This window comes from Echinops telfairi, unplaced genomic scaffold, assembly GCF_000313985.2.
Source record: "Echinops telfairi isolate 266 unplaced genomic scaffold, ASM31398v2 ScPeMD7_7465;HRSCAF=8503, whole genome shotgun sequence".
In the NCBI taxonomy this organism is placed as follows: domain Eukaryota; kingdom Metazoa; phylum Chordata; class Mammalia; order Afrosoricida; family Tenrecidae; genus Echinops; species Echinops telfairi.
Window position 1 is genome coordinate 8,936,684 of NW_022111365.1, and position 15,405 is coordinate 8,952,088.

A 15,405-nucleotide genomic window follows, 5' to 3' on the forward strand; every position below is an offset into this window, starting at 1 on the left:
TATTTTAGGGAAAAAGACTAACTGTTGAAATAGAACAAGATAGATTTACTGAAAGACCATTTGAATGGGGAATCACAGACTTCCAGCATGTGGAGACCATGAATAGGGGCGGCTGTTTTGTGAGGCTAGATATATTCTGAATTCAGGAATTAACAGTAAAGAATATTTTGACTATCTAAGGTAAGGTCTGATGGACTATTTTTGGCAAATCATTAAGGTCGTACATTGGGGAACGTTCTTTGTGTAATCACTTCCCTACATACTAGTTAATCTACTTTCAACTACATTCATCATAAAGGCAGGCTGCCCCCTCCCCCTTTTTTACCCACAGCCACAGTAGAAATAGAAGTAAAGTATAGGACAAAATGTCCAACGCCCCAAATTTTCTAGTGCCCATACTTATTCCTGGAAACCTCCTATAATCTGCATTAAAAAAAATCCTAATAGAATATGCTGGTAACCTGCTGGAACCTTTGTCTTAACTTACCACATCCTCTCTGCCTTTGAGTGAGCGCTAACTTATAGTGACCTTCCTGTGGGTTTCTGAGACTCTGTTTATGGGAATAGAAAGCCCAATCTTTCTTCTGCAGAACTCCTAGTAGTTTTGAACTGCTGACCATGCAGATCACAGGTCCATGCATAACCATTACACCACCAGGTCTCCTAACAACAGGGCAGGGAGAAAGAGGAGACTTTCTACTCCTGTAGAGTGTCTCAGAAATCCACAGAGGCAGTTCTATTCTGTCAGAATTGAATCAATGGCAATGAGAACTTGAGAGAAAATATTCCTTAGTTACCGGCTTGAATCTGTGACAGGTTAAGTTAGGGCTTGTCAACAAGAAGCAGAAGTGAAGAAGGGTAAGAGACAGTGCCTTCAACGGCCATTTTACTTTAGTCAAATGGCCTATAATTTGAACTCCCCTGATATATCAAATGTTAAAAACAAGCCAACTGACAAAAAGACAACGCACTGCCATCAAGTTAATTCCAGCTCATAGCAACCCTCTACAGGGTTTCTGAGGCTGTACATTTCTATGAGAGCAGAAACCCTCATCTTTCGCCCTTAGAGCGTTAGTGGTTTTAAACTGATCTCATTAGGGATTTTAATTTTATGCAATATCCTTACTTGTATTTTTTCCTGTTCCTTTAATGAAAGGTATTTCTCTTATAATAAATTTTTTATGGCAAAATAAAGACATGCTGCAACATTGATAGCAGTCTTTGAGAAAATGAGACTAAATTTAGAGTTATTAGAGACACATAGGAGGAGCCCTAGTGGTGCAGTGGTTACACTTTGGTCTGTGATTCGTATGGTTGACAGATCCAAACCACCAGCAGGTCTGTGGGAGAAAGATGGGCTTTCTACTCTTGTAAGCAGCTCTTGTCTCAGAAACCCAGAGCTGACTCAATGACAGTGAAAGAAACACATGAAACTAGCACAAGATATCTTGAGGAAGACGTTTTTATTAGTCTCAGTTGCTCGTTAAGGATGATTACGTATTTAAAATGACTCTCAAGTAATTTAAAATCTTGGAATCAAACCTTGCAAGTGAGGCCTGCCTGGGATTTTACTTCCTTTTATGAGTGAAAGATCTTATACAAGTGCTTCATGGAATCACTGGTGGCCTTTTAAGTTCTGGTGCAAAGGAAGGCAATGGTGGATTAGGTGCAGCTGAAAGAATTTCTTTACTGGGTAACAAGGGGGCAGAGCAGGGAAGGCCATTTCTCTTTAGAAGTATTTCTGAAGCCTCTGGAAGCTCTTCCCATTCACATAGCTTTCCAGAAGTCTCTTGTTAAGGAAGCCACTTTTCTTTCTTTCTTTCTTTTTTTTTTACAAAATGGGGTACTGTCTTACCAAGAACGTACATTTAGTGACATTCTGTCCATATTTGTACTCCTCCCAGCCTATGTTCTTGGGTGGCATCTAGTTGTCCCAAACCAGATCAGCCCCCTGTGAGAAAGTAGAACTGTTCCATAGAGGATTTTCCAGGTTGTAATCTTTATCGAAGCAGATCACCAGGTCTTTTCCCACTGGGAGTGGCTGTTGGGCTCAAACTGCCAGTCTTTCAGTTGACAGCAATAATTTCAGTGGCACCGATTACTGTGTCAATCACTTTGTCACCATGGTCTGTGGCCTCACAGGGTAATATGGGGTGTACACTGCACCAGGTGACACTTTTAGAGGGGCTCACACAAGAAATGACTGCGTATGAAATTTCCATGTCGTGTTTCAGCAGAAACTAATATTTTAAATAAAAAGTATCCCTGTTGTTAGTTATAGCAACAAAAATATTTTTTCATAAGTCCAGCTACATGTGTAAATAGATTTCTAGAAGGTTCAAACTCTCTACTTCTTGAAGTTTAAGGCATTCTGGTCAGAGCTGTCATAATTATCCAAAAGCACATAGAGGCATAAAAAAGCACATAGAAACATATGGCTTGATCTGCAGGCACTACAAGTTCACGATGGTTTCTTTTTTGCTGTAAATATGTTGATAGATGCTGACTTTTTCAAATGTCCTGGTGTTCTAATTACAATATTGTGGCAATTAGTATTTCTGAACCTATGTAAATATATTTTTAAATATATTTAAATATATTTAATGATGTAGTAATTAAAGGAAAAGGAGAAAAGTCAAAATAGGCTTCCACTCAGTTACTAATAATGCAATCCATAGTGTAATTCATTATAGAATCTATTTAAAAAGTGTTAGTTTTTATGAGATACTGTATATAAGTAATTTAAAACTACATTGATCACACATTCTATCATTAAAATTCATAATAAACATTACCAAACATTGTATGCTTTGGCCCAGGAGGAGGCCCATAATAGGGGGTGACTGTGAGTTAAGGTACTGGTGACACCAACCCCCGTGACACCACTTTCCAGGGTTTCTTGTTCTTGACCTACACCTGATGATTTATACTAGTTTAGTGCCCACGGACGGAAGTTAAAACAAATTCATCCTGATGTGACTCAGCTTTACTGTGACCAAAAATAGAACCTTTCTTCAACTTTTCAGGGCTGTGTCTTCTTCCAAGGCACAGGAAAGCCATTTTATGCCCTACCCTGGACTCCTGAGGGCATTCCCTTGGACTGGTTAATACAAAAGAAGATAGATAATTTTCTTGTTTTAAATAAGAATAATGGACAGTTTGGCTCTGGGTAAGTTTATATTAACAATTTAAAGCATATACTCTATTGGTAGCAAGAAATGAATCGGTAGGAATAGTTCCGTTTCCAAGTTTCCAATACTGATATTAACTTTGGTTCCAACTTTCCACTCCCCACTCCTATCCCCATCTTTAATTTCATCTTGTTCCTGGCTCTTTACTTCCTATGGAATGGAATTGCCAAATGCTTCTGGCAACAATTTGTTATTAGTAAGGGCTGGCGCTTTGTTATTAGATTGCATTTTATTATTGTTTTCAACTCAATATATACCTGATATTGGAGAGCTCTCTTTATGAGTCCAGATTGCTGCCAATGCTTTGATTTTATTACTTGTGGGGACCTCTGCTTCCCTGCAGCCAGGTGAAAAACCTGTCACAGTGAAGGACGCAGAACGGGTTGGTGTAGCTGTGGTCTGATTGGCCTGGCCCTGGCAAGACCACCCTAGTATGCCTCACAGGAAAGAAGATATTTGCCCGAGATGACTGTGCTGATGAGGAGATCAATAGGCACTTAACACTGCAATCCTGGCCTGTTCACACAGTGGGTCCAGTTTACCATCGCCGCCTTAAAAAAGACAGAAAACAAACAAAACAAATAAAACTAGTCACCACCGAGTTGGTTTTGAATCAAGGTGACCTCATGTATGTTAGAGTAGTGTGATGTTCCATAGGGGTTTCAATGATGACAAATCTTTCAAAGTAGCTTATCAAGCCTTTGGTTCAATGCACCTCTGGGTAGATCGAAGTTGCTAGCATTTTGATTAGTAATCAAGTATTTAACCATTTATTCTACATGGGGAATCATAAGGAAATACAGTTAATGTTATTCTGATTAGCTTCATATGCCATTTGTTATCATATTAAACATACAGCTTCCATAAGAATACATTTGCAAAGGTCACTGGTATGTGAAATATTAATACATAATAATACATTTTAAAATAGATCCATCTATGAGTGCTCATCTATCTGGACTGAGCACAGGGAGACCTGAACAGTGCCAGCCCACTAAGTCAGAGGTTCTCAATTGTACATCAGGAAATCCCTAGCTTATTAAAGATAATGCAGGCAACACAATGCTGGCCACACTGACCTTCAAGGTTTTAGGAAGCCTAGATTTAAAAATGAAAGGGAACAAAGCCTGTTTTGAAAATAAATGATACAGACATGCATTATTAAAGTGAAAGCAAAGCTAAAAAGAACAACTGTACCATACCTAAATTTCCATTCTTTCATTTGAAGCGGGAGAAAGACAGGGCTTTCTACTCATAAAGAGTTACAGTCTCAGAAACTCACGTGGATAGTTTCATCCTGTCCTGTACAGTTGCTGTGAGTTGGCTTTGACTTGATGACAGTTAGTTTGGTTTGGGCTTCATCGTTTGATGTACAGAGTGAAAGCTTCACTAATTTTTTTTCTGTTTTGCCATCACTTCTTCCCAGTGTCCTGGGGGGAAAAACCCTAAGGATTGGAAGCATTTTATTGTGTACACATGTGCCACACAGGGTTTTTAGTAAAAAGTGAAAGCTTAGACAGAATCTTGATTTGAATTGTGTATGAGACCCTGGTGACGTCAAGTGAAAATTTGATATCTCCCTACGGAAGGCAAACTGTGGTTCGAAACCTTGAGAGACTTACCAAACTCCAGGTCGTTGATTTTGCAGTGGAAGACAACATCTCCATTCACCACCAATTCAACCACATTCCAGTCGTCTATCTTCTCTAAGATGACTTCATGTCCATCTTTAATTAATACGGCTGAAAAGGAGGCAGGGGTTAGGGTGTGGTGAGTGAAATGTGGATAGACTTTAGATTAGTCTAATATGCGGATGTCCTCATCAATGACAGCAGCTAGTGTGTTCTCTGGCTGCTTAAAGGTAAAACTTAGCTGCCTGGAGAGCAATTGGCCTGTCCCATTTGGGATGGAAACAGACATAGCGATTGAACAAATCAGGTTTCAGTTTCGATTTACCTCCACAACCACACTGTCTATTAACAAATTATTTTTCTGTAGGAAAGGTTTTTGCTGTAGTTTGTTTCTTTGTGAGGGTTGGGTGGAGGGAGGTTCTGGTTGTATTCCAAAGGATCAATCTTTTTTTAAAATCATTTTATTGGGGGCTCATACAACTCCTATCACAATCCATACATCCATCCATTGTGTAAAGCACATTTGTATATCTGTTTCCATCATCATTCTCAAAACATTTTCTTTCTGCTTCAGTCCTTGGTATCAGCTCATTACCCCTCCTCCCTCCCCAGTACCCCCTCCCTCATGAAGCCTTGATAATTTATAAATTATTATTATTTTTTCATATCTTACATTGTCCGATGTCTCCCTTCACCCACTTTTCTGTTGTCCATCCCCCAGGGAGGAGGTTATATGTAGATCCTTGTAATTGGTTCCCCCTTTCCACTCCACCCTCCTGGTTTTATCACTCTCAGCACTGGTCCTGAAGGGATCATCCACCCTGGATCCCCTGTTTCCAGCTCTTATCTGTACCAGTGTACATGCTCTGGTCTAGCCAGATTTGTAAGGTAGAATTGGGATCATGATAGTGGGCGGGGGGGAGGGGGGCGGGGGCGGCGGGGAGCATTTAAGAACTAGAGGAAAGTTGTACGTTTCATTGTTGTTACATCGCACCCTGACTGGCTCGTCTCCTCCCTGAGACCCTTCTGTAAGGGGATGTCCAAAGGGTCAATCTTATGGAGACAATACTTTACAAGATTGAGAATTGGACAATTTCTAATCTTACTTAGGGAAAAATAAGTAATCTTTCTGGAGGGCAGTTTGACAGGTTGTACTAAAGGCCTCAAAGAATAATCCTAAAGTTTGACCCAGAGAATTTCTAAAGAGAAAACAAAACAGAAAAAAACCCATAAACCCAAGGAGTTTTTCTAAAAATGTGTTTTTGTAGTATCGTAACAGCAAAATACTGTAAATAATGAAATGTCCAATAATAAGAGGGTAGCAAATGGTGGTAAATCTGTAAGATGAGAGTTTAGAAGATGTTTAAAATAATATTTATGAATTTACTTAATGGGAAGAAAAATACTTCGATTACAATTGAAAAATTAAAAGTCACAATCCGAACTCACTGCCATCAAGTCAGTTCCAAGAATAGTCCTGTGCGTTTCCAAGGTCATGCGTCTTTGTGGGACTATAAGGTCTCATCTCCCTCTCAGCAGCTGGTGGTTTCAAACTGTCAACCTTGCAATTAACTGTCCAATCCATAACTCATTATGTCACCAGTGTTCCTAATGAAAAATGTGTGTGTATATATATATATATGTATATGCATACATAGATATACACACAGATATATACATATGTATATACACACACATAATTAAAATATACATGATGTAAGGAATAAAATACCAGTGACTATCTTCCTGAGGTAAGATTTTATCAACCTTTTCTTCTTTATTTTTTTAGCATTTTCCAGGTTATCCAACATTTTTTTGTAAAAGACTGATGGGCTAGATTTTTATTCTTATTTTTAGAATTTGCGTTTTGGTTATCACTTATATTCAACAACTTTATTCCCAGAGGTCAGCTAGGGGAAATTGTCAGATTTAATATCTGACAAAGGTAGATTGTTTGAATTTAGGAGAAATTATGTGTACTGGACAGCCTAAAGTTTATTGTTTTCAATCTGTCATTTGTTTTCTTGATATACTCCCACCATAGTACTTGGCAGGCCAAGTCATCACCTTTGCAGTGTTTTTCTTATTGGTGAGAATTTTGGATAAGATGAAAAGAGAAAGGTATACTTTTTAAATCTTAGTGTTTCAATCAACTTTAAGTGGAGAAAAGCAAGCAGTTATAACAATTAATTGCATTTAATTACAAAACAATTGCTATTTCAAAATGTTGGCATATCCACTTGTTCATCTCTCATTCAGTGCGAACATTCAACCCCAACTGTGAACATTTTAATTGCATGATTTTAATGTCACTTTTTGAAAGGTACTTCAGAAAGGGACTCAGTGGGGATCTCCATTAACAAGACAGTGTTCCTTGGACATCCAGAGGTGATGCTAATTGACCTGCACCAGTTAACAAATCTCAAAAGAACACCGGAATATTTTTGTTTGACATATTGATGTTACTGTATCCAATTAAATGTCTTGTTATGAACATCCTGTGAAAGAAGGCATTCAGCTTTGGCCAGACTTGTTTAGATGAAGTAGTGGCCAGTTAACCATCTGGAATGACTAGCTAATCATCTAGGAAGCCATGATGACTATCATGTTGTTGTTGTTGGGTGCCATAGAGTTGGCTCCAACCCATAGTGATCCTAAACATAACAGAATGAACCTCTGCAAGGTCCTGCGCTATCTGGACAATTGTTCCTATTCCTAAGCCCGTTGATGCAGCCATTTTGTTGCTCCAGCTTGTCAAGGGCCTTCCTTTTTTCCTCTGCCCATCTGCTTTACCAAACCCTTCTCCAGGGACTGCTCTCTCCTGACAATATGTCCAAAGTAAGACTAAGTCTTGCCATTCTTGCCTCCAAGGAACACTGTCCTTATTTCTTCCAATACAGATTGGTTTGTCCTTTTAGCAGTCCATGGTGCATCCAGTATTCTTCTCTAGCACCACAATTCAAATTCATCAATTCTTCTTTGGTCCTCCTTATTCAATGTCCGACTTTCACATGCATATGAAGCAATGGAGAATACCATGGCTTGTGTCAGGTACACCTTAGTCTTCAAAGTAACATTCTTGCTCTTCAATACTCTAAAGGGGTCTTGCGCAACAGATTTGCCTAATACAATACATCTTTTGATCTCTTAACTGCTACTTCTACGAACATTGATTGTGGATCCAAGCAAGACAAAAATCCTTGACAAAATCAATCTTCTATCCATTGATCATGATGTCACCTATTTTTCCAGTTGTGAGGGCTTGGGTCTTCTTTACATTGAGTTGTAATCCATAGTGAAGGCTACAATCCTTGATCCTCATCAGTAAGTACTTCCAGTCCTCCTCACTTTCAGTAAACAAGGTTGTGTCATCCACATGTTGTAGGTTATTAATAAGCCTTTCTCCAATTCTGATGCCACATTCTACATTCTTCTTCATATAATCCAGTTTCTCTGATAATCTGCTCAGCATACAGATTGAGTAAGTATGGTAAGATGTGCTCAAACTTGATGCGCCCGATTCCTAATTTTAAACCATGCATTATTCCCTGTTCTGTTCTCACAAATGCCTCTTGAACCATGTACAAGCTCCTCATGAGCACAATGAAGTATTCTGGAACTCCCATTCTTCTCAAGATTATCCACAGTTCTTTATGGTCCACACAGTTGAATTCATGGGCATAATCAATGAAACACAAGTAAACATCTTTCTAGTATTCTCTTTCTAGTATTCTTTGAGCCAATATTCATTTGACATCAGCAATGATATCCCTTGTTCCATGTCCTCTTCTGAATTAGGCCTGAAATTCTGGAAGTACCCTGTCAATGGACTGCTGCACCTGCTGTTGGATGATCTTAAACAAAATTTTACTTATGTACAATACAGTGATATATTGCTCTAGAGTTTGAGCATTCTGTTGGGTTACCTTTCCTTGGAATGGACACAAATATGAATCTTTTCTAGTCAGTTGGCCCAGTAGCTGTTTCCCAAATTTCCTGGCATAAACGAGTGCATCCAGTGCTTCATCAGCTTGCTGAAACACACTTCAATAGGTGTTCCATCAATCCATGGAGCCTTGTTTATGGCTAATGAGTTCCATGCACTTTGAATTATTTCCTATAACCACTGGTTCTTTCTCAATTGCTCCCTCCTAAAATGTAGAATGTCCACTCTTTTTTAGTACAGTGACTGTATATTCTTTCCATCTTCTCTTGATGCTTCCTGCATCATTCAATGTTTTGCCTAGAGAATCTTTAAAGATTGCAACTTGAGGCTTGAATTTTTTCTTGCATTCTTTTAGTTTCAGATATTCTGGGTTTCAAATTCTAGGGCCTTGCACACTTCGTTATAATACTTGAGTTTGTCTTCTAGAGCTGCCCTTTGACATTTTCTACTCAACTCCTTGACTTCATCCGTCCTTCCATTTGCTTAAGCTATTTTATGATAATATTTACGGTAAGAGCTATTTACGATAAGAGCAAGTTTCAGAGTCTCTTCTGACATTCACTTTGTTCTTTTCTTTATTTCCTGTCTTTTTAATGACCTTTTGCTTTCTTCATGAATAATGTTTTTGATGTCCTCCCACAACTCCTCAGGCCTTTTGTTATTAGTGTTATTAGTATTAATGTGTCATATTGTTCTTGAGATATTTTTGAAATTCAGGTGGGACAGATTCAAAGTCATATTTTGGCTCTTGGGGACTTGCTAAAATGTTCTTCAGCTTTATCCTGAATATACATATGAGTTGATGTTTGTTCCACAGTCAGTCCCTGATTTGGTTTTAGCTGCTGACACTGAGCTTCTCCATTGCCTCTTTCCACAGAATAATACATTTTGATTTCTGTGTAATCTCCTTTTGTGTTGTTGAGAAAAAGGTATTTATATGAACAAGTTGTTGGTTTTGCAAAATTCTATCATGATCTCCAGCTTCATTTACTTGGTTTTGGTTTTTATTTTCCAGCTTCATTTCTAACAGAGTCCATATTTTCCAACTACTCTCCTCTCTCTGTTTCCAACTTTAGAATTCCAATCACCAACAATTATCAATGCATCGTGATTGTATGTTTGATCCATGGTTTGTCATACTGTAGTGGCTTGTGTGTTTCTGTGATATTGGACACTACGCCACTGGTATTTCACATGGCAGCATGGTCACCCAATGTGGACAGGTTTCAGCAGAGTTTTCAGACTTAGAACAGACACTGAAGAAGGACTTGGCTCCCCATTTAGGAGGAAGAAACCACTGAAAACCTTATACAGAGATAGACAAATCTCTGGGGCATCACACACTTCTCCTAGCAGCAACTGCTTCATTCAAGGGGAGAAGCTGTTAGTGGGTAGGTACAATCTGGTCATCAGTTTGACATTCCATTGCCCAACGACAATCCTGGAAACTACTTTAATTTGTTTGGGAGAAATAAGGGTCAAAATCGCTTTTCTACTGATAACTTACACCATGCCTTTTGGGGAAAGGCACACTATCCTCCCATTAGTACATGTTGCTGTGGTACTAAAAAGATGTTAGCAGAGCTAAAATGTACAAAAAAGAAAAACCCATTGTCTATTTCAGAAAAACATCTCATAAAAACCCTATGAATCTGAATCATATGCCTATCAAACTGTTAAAAAATAAATAAAAATGAAACAAAACCATGGAAAAAATCCCATGGATGATGATGGTTGTACAACATGAAGAGTATAATTTTTTAAAATCATTTTATTGGGGGCTCATATAATTCCTATCACAATCCATACACACATCCATTGTGTCAAGCACATATGTACCTTTGTTGCCATCATCATTCTCAAGACATTTGCTGCTACTTGAGCCCTTGGTATCTGCTCATTTCCCCCATCCCTCCTTATTACCCCTCCCTCATGAACCCTTCATAATTCATAAATTATTATTATTTTGTCATACGTTACACTGTCCGATGTCTCCCCCTGCCCTCTTCTCTGCTGCCCATCCCCCAGGGAGGAGGCTATACATAGATTCTTGTAGTCAGTTCCCCCTTTCTACCCCACATTCCCTCCACCATCCAGGCATCGCCACTCTCACCACTGGTCCTGAAGGAGTCATCTGTCCTGGATTCCCTGTGTTTCCAGTTGCTATCTGTACCAGTGTACATCCTCTGGTCTAGCCAGATTTCTAAGGTAGAATTGGGATCATGATAGTGGGTGGGGGAGGAAGCATTTAAAGAACTAGAGGAAATTTGTGTTTCATCGATACTGCACTGCACCCTGACTGGCTCATTGAAGAGTATCATTTAATGGCACTGAATTATACTTATAGAAGCTGTTAAATTGGAGAATGTTTTATTATGTATATTTTTTCCAAAATTGAAATAAAAAAATCACACAAATAACAGTACAAGGAAGAAGAGAATGTCCTCAAACTGATTGTAGTAAAGATTGTACAACTCTTCTTGGTATGATTAAACAATTGTATGATATGCAGATGAAATGCCAATAAAATGTTAAAATTCCCCATGGGTAACAATAATATACTGCACAACTTATCTAGGGGGTAGTTCAGGACCAAGTACTATTTCACTCTGTTGTGCTTAGGCCAATTTGATGCCAATTTGATGGCAGTTAGCAACAACAGTCTTGTAGATAAACAAATAAAGCATGACATAAAGAACATTTTATCAGGTTTCTTAAAGGCCCAAGTCTCCTTCTCTATAAAGACCACTTCCATGCTCACTGAATTGATAACTCATCATGGCACTGAGTCACTGGGCATTCCTGCAGTAGTTTTGGGCATTGAGTGGCCCAAGTTTGATTCTCATGAATTAAAGTGACAAATTGCCTTAGAGTCTACATTGTATACCTCTGCCCCCAAGTTGTCTGTCCTCTTCTCTTCTTTTGGGATGTGTTGAGTCAATTGTAGGGTGGACAGTGCAGGCTTACACTACTGAAACAAACAGAAGTGCCAGGATTCCTGCAGCTCATTCAAATGTCACCACTCCATGGAGGACCTATCTCTTCCTATGCACTGCTATAGGCTGTCTATTCAAAGAAAGGTCATGAAAATAGACTTCCTGAAACAAAGTCTCTGCTAAATCATGGACTAAACTGATGCATAAATCAACTAGAAGCTATAAGGCCACCCGCAGAACACATTTCCCTTTGAAGTGGCACATCATTCTTCCAGGGCAATTTGAGTAAGCTGAACAGACATAAAAAGAATTCCCTTCTCTCAGACCTCCCGGAATTGGACCCATCAAGGAATCCTTTATACTCTGCTGATTAGGAAACTAAAGTCTACAGATAGTCCTTGTTCTCTCCTCTGCCAGGCACAGATACCAAAAACCAAATGATCATTAATGTGTGTGGTGGATATATGACTTTGTAGGAGAACGGCCTATGGGGATCTTAGCTAAATAAGCTATTACTTTTTAATTGTGGTAATATATACAATGCAACAAAAATAAAATAGACAATACAACAAAAATTAACTCAGCAATTTCTACAAATACAGCTCGGAGGGTATGTTCTTCTTTTTAAAGCAGTCCCTGAGTGGTGCAGGGCTTGGCTGCTAGAGAAAGGTTGGGGGCTTATATCTAAGCAAAGGCATCTTGGAAGAAAGACCTGGCAGTCTATTTCCAAGAAAACCCAGCAATGAAAACCCTATGAAGCACTGCTCTGCTCTGCTGCACATTGGGCCACCATGAGTCAGAATTGACTCGATGGCAACTGGATTGACTTATTTGGCTTCATTTTTAAGGGTCGGTTTAAATTCCTTCTAATTCTTTTGATGGGTCATTTGGCAAACGTATATATCAGATCAGAAGCAACCAGATCCAGGGAAATTACTTAGAATCTTTTATTAAGCATTAGTTTAGTCTCATCAATATTGGGGATGTTTTTGCTGAGATATTATTTTTGGATAATAAAAGAAAAAAAAACCCTACTCTGCAACATCAGTGGGATTTTGGAAGATGATAAAGGACAATGGTTTTTAAAGAAACACCGAGAATTCAGATGCAGAGATTCCAGATGAAGGCCCTCAAGTGCAAGGCTCTGTTCTTGTTGTGTCATAAGTGTTGGGTCTGAGGATGAGGGCTGGGGTGGTGGCAAGTGTACCTCAATCTCCTTTGCTAATACAAACACCCTGGCACCTGTTGTTCTCCCTCTGTAAATGTTGCTTGCCAGTATTGCCTAAATTATCATGCATGGCTATGCAGAGCTAACTTTTGAAATCAACCACCTGTTGATACCTTGAACATTCTCAAGTGTTCTTCAACCAAACAGTTCTTCCACATAGCTTCTCAAAATACTCTTCCTCACTCACTGTGGAAGACCAGCCTGCTGTGCCTATTGCCTTTACTCTTCATTTCTAGGTCTAGTTGATTTTCTGTGGCTGTGCCTTTACTACCATCTGCTGAGCCTAACCTTCAGCAGTCAGAACCCATCATCATCCTAAATGGCATCACTGGTTCCCTCCAACCCCACTCAGCAGAGTGACACTGCTACCTTGTTTCTTTTTGTTTTTCTAAAATCCTTTTGCTGATAAAAGTTGTTTCAAATTCTACAATTTTACCAGATCAGAAATGTAGTACAAACTCGTGACTGAAAAAAATAATACATGTTACGCTACAGAAAAGTACAGAACTAAATTAAAAACAAAGACAAAAAACGCCCTCAACAGTCTTCCTTTTTTCTCTTCTTTTGTCATTTTTATTGGAAATGGAATCATACTGTGGACTTTAGCCCTTTGCTCTATTCCCTCAGCACTATGTCTTTTGCCCTGTCAAAATGTAGAGCCCCCTGCATCTGTATCATTGCTTCATTGCATCCATTCCTCAGGAAGAGAGAAGGCAATTTATGTAACCCAAACCAAAAGTCAATCATTTGCCACTGAACCAGTTCAAACAGACGGTGACCCCTGTATGTGCCCAAGTAGAACTGTACTCCACCAGACTTTTAAGGATGTGACTTTTGGGGGATTTCAAGACTTGAGGATGGGTAGACTCAGATCACAAATTTTAGATAGTAGTTATGCAGATTGTTTGCACCACCCAGGATTCCACAATTTTCATAGTTCTTCTATGTTAAGCTGGGTTCTCTAGAGAAAACCAGTGATGTGTGTGTGGGGGGTGGTGGGGTGGTGGTGGGGGGGGTGTGTGTATTTGAACAAGAAATGACTCACACCATTGTCGAACTAGTTAAGTCCAGTCCAGTTACATGGTAAACTGGATGCTTCTTCTGATTCATGAATGCAGGCGTTGACAAACCGAGAATCAGGAAAATGAAGCAGGAAGACCACAGGCTAGTGGATGCAGTGTTAAATGAATTAAAGCTTGGCAGTCCACTGCTGACTCCCGGGATAGGCAGGAAATATGGAGGAAGGTCACTGGACCAGATGCATGATCCAGATCTACCATAAGTGACAAGATTTCCCATAGAGTCTTCTTAAAAAGGAGCATGCCACAACTCCTTCTTAAAAAGGAGTCTTTCTTCCAATTGCACCAAGTGTTCTTCTAATTGTACTTTCTTCCAAGAAACAGAGGGGCAGCACTCCACAACTGATGAATGCTCATGGGTTGCCTTTGTTATGTTATGTTGATTATATTGTTAGATCACCTCATGGGAGATTATTGCTAAACTACTGGGAATCCTAACCCAGCTTAGTTGACACAATACCTATCACACCTTACTTTCTCACTCTTAGGAAAAGCGTAGCTACAAATAGTCCCAGACATATCCTCTCATGCGTTGAGAGTTTTTCATAAGGAAGATTCTGAGGCACAGGCCAGCTCTATTCTGCAGCTTGTGGCTCATTTTCACTTAATATTGCTATGTTGCTCTCCAAATTGATTGCCAATTTACCCTACATTGCTGTGTAAGCGAATACTCTTCATCAATCAAGAATTTGTGTCATTCTGAAGACACTGCTCAAGAGCTAGGTGCCCATTAGTCATTTTGTTTCTGAAATGCTCTTAGCTCCTCTTGCATACTTCTAGGGTTTCTATGTCCTCTATACTTCTGTTCTCTGTACCTGTGTACCTCTGTCCTCTGTACTATTTCTCTGGCTGCTCTTATTGGCCTTTCAACTCTTGGCAAGACCTCTTGCAGTATTCTGTATTGCCTGGCTTCTCTGGCAACCTCATTTTCCATGGTCCTGGTGCTCAGTTTCATGCAAGCTTCTTTACTTAACTAGTACATACTGATTGTGGCAGTTACATAATCTCCTGTCTACTTGCCAAGGGGTGGAGTCTAGCCTGTCAATCAGGTCATAGCCAATGAGACCTCTGTGTTGGCATGGACTTCTCCTGAGGATTCTGGGAACTTCTGTCTTCATCCCTGGAAGCGGACACATATTCTTTCTTTTTCATCTCTCTGCGAGACATTCCTGTTGACAAACCACGTGGAGCTACACTGATGAAGCCAGAGCCCTGGAGCTGGAGGAGCCACATGGAAACCTACAGAAGCATTGAGATGCTTCCACTGCCACTGGATTCACAAGTCCTTCTACCCAATGGCCGTGATCTTCCTGCATTCAGCATCCCTGCATGTGCTGCGTGAGTCTAAAGAAGAATATATGGACTAATATCAGACTTATGGACTTGATCTGGAC

At 39.5% G+C, this 15,405-nt stretch overlaps 1 protein-coding gene across 1 annotated transcript in view; it reads right to left on the minus strand.

Moving 5' to 3' along the window:
- Positions 1-3,677: 3,677 nt before the first annotated feature.
- Positions 3,678-15,405, minus strand: part of CUNH10orf53 (chromosome unknown C10orf53 homolog) — a 20,804-nt gene continuing 9,076 nt past the window's right edge. Inside the window, exons 2-3 of the mRNA XM_004716236.1 lie at positions 4,814-4,933; positions 3,678-3,742 (exon numbers count right to left, since the gene is read on the minus strand). Of these exons, the coding sequence (XP_004716293.1) occupies positions 3,678-3,742; positions 4,814-4,933 (185 nt within the window). The remainder of the gene's footprint in view (positions 3,743-4,813; positions 4,934-15,405) is intronic.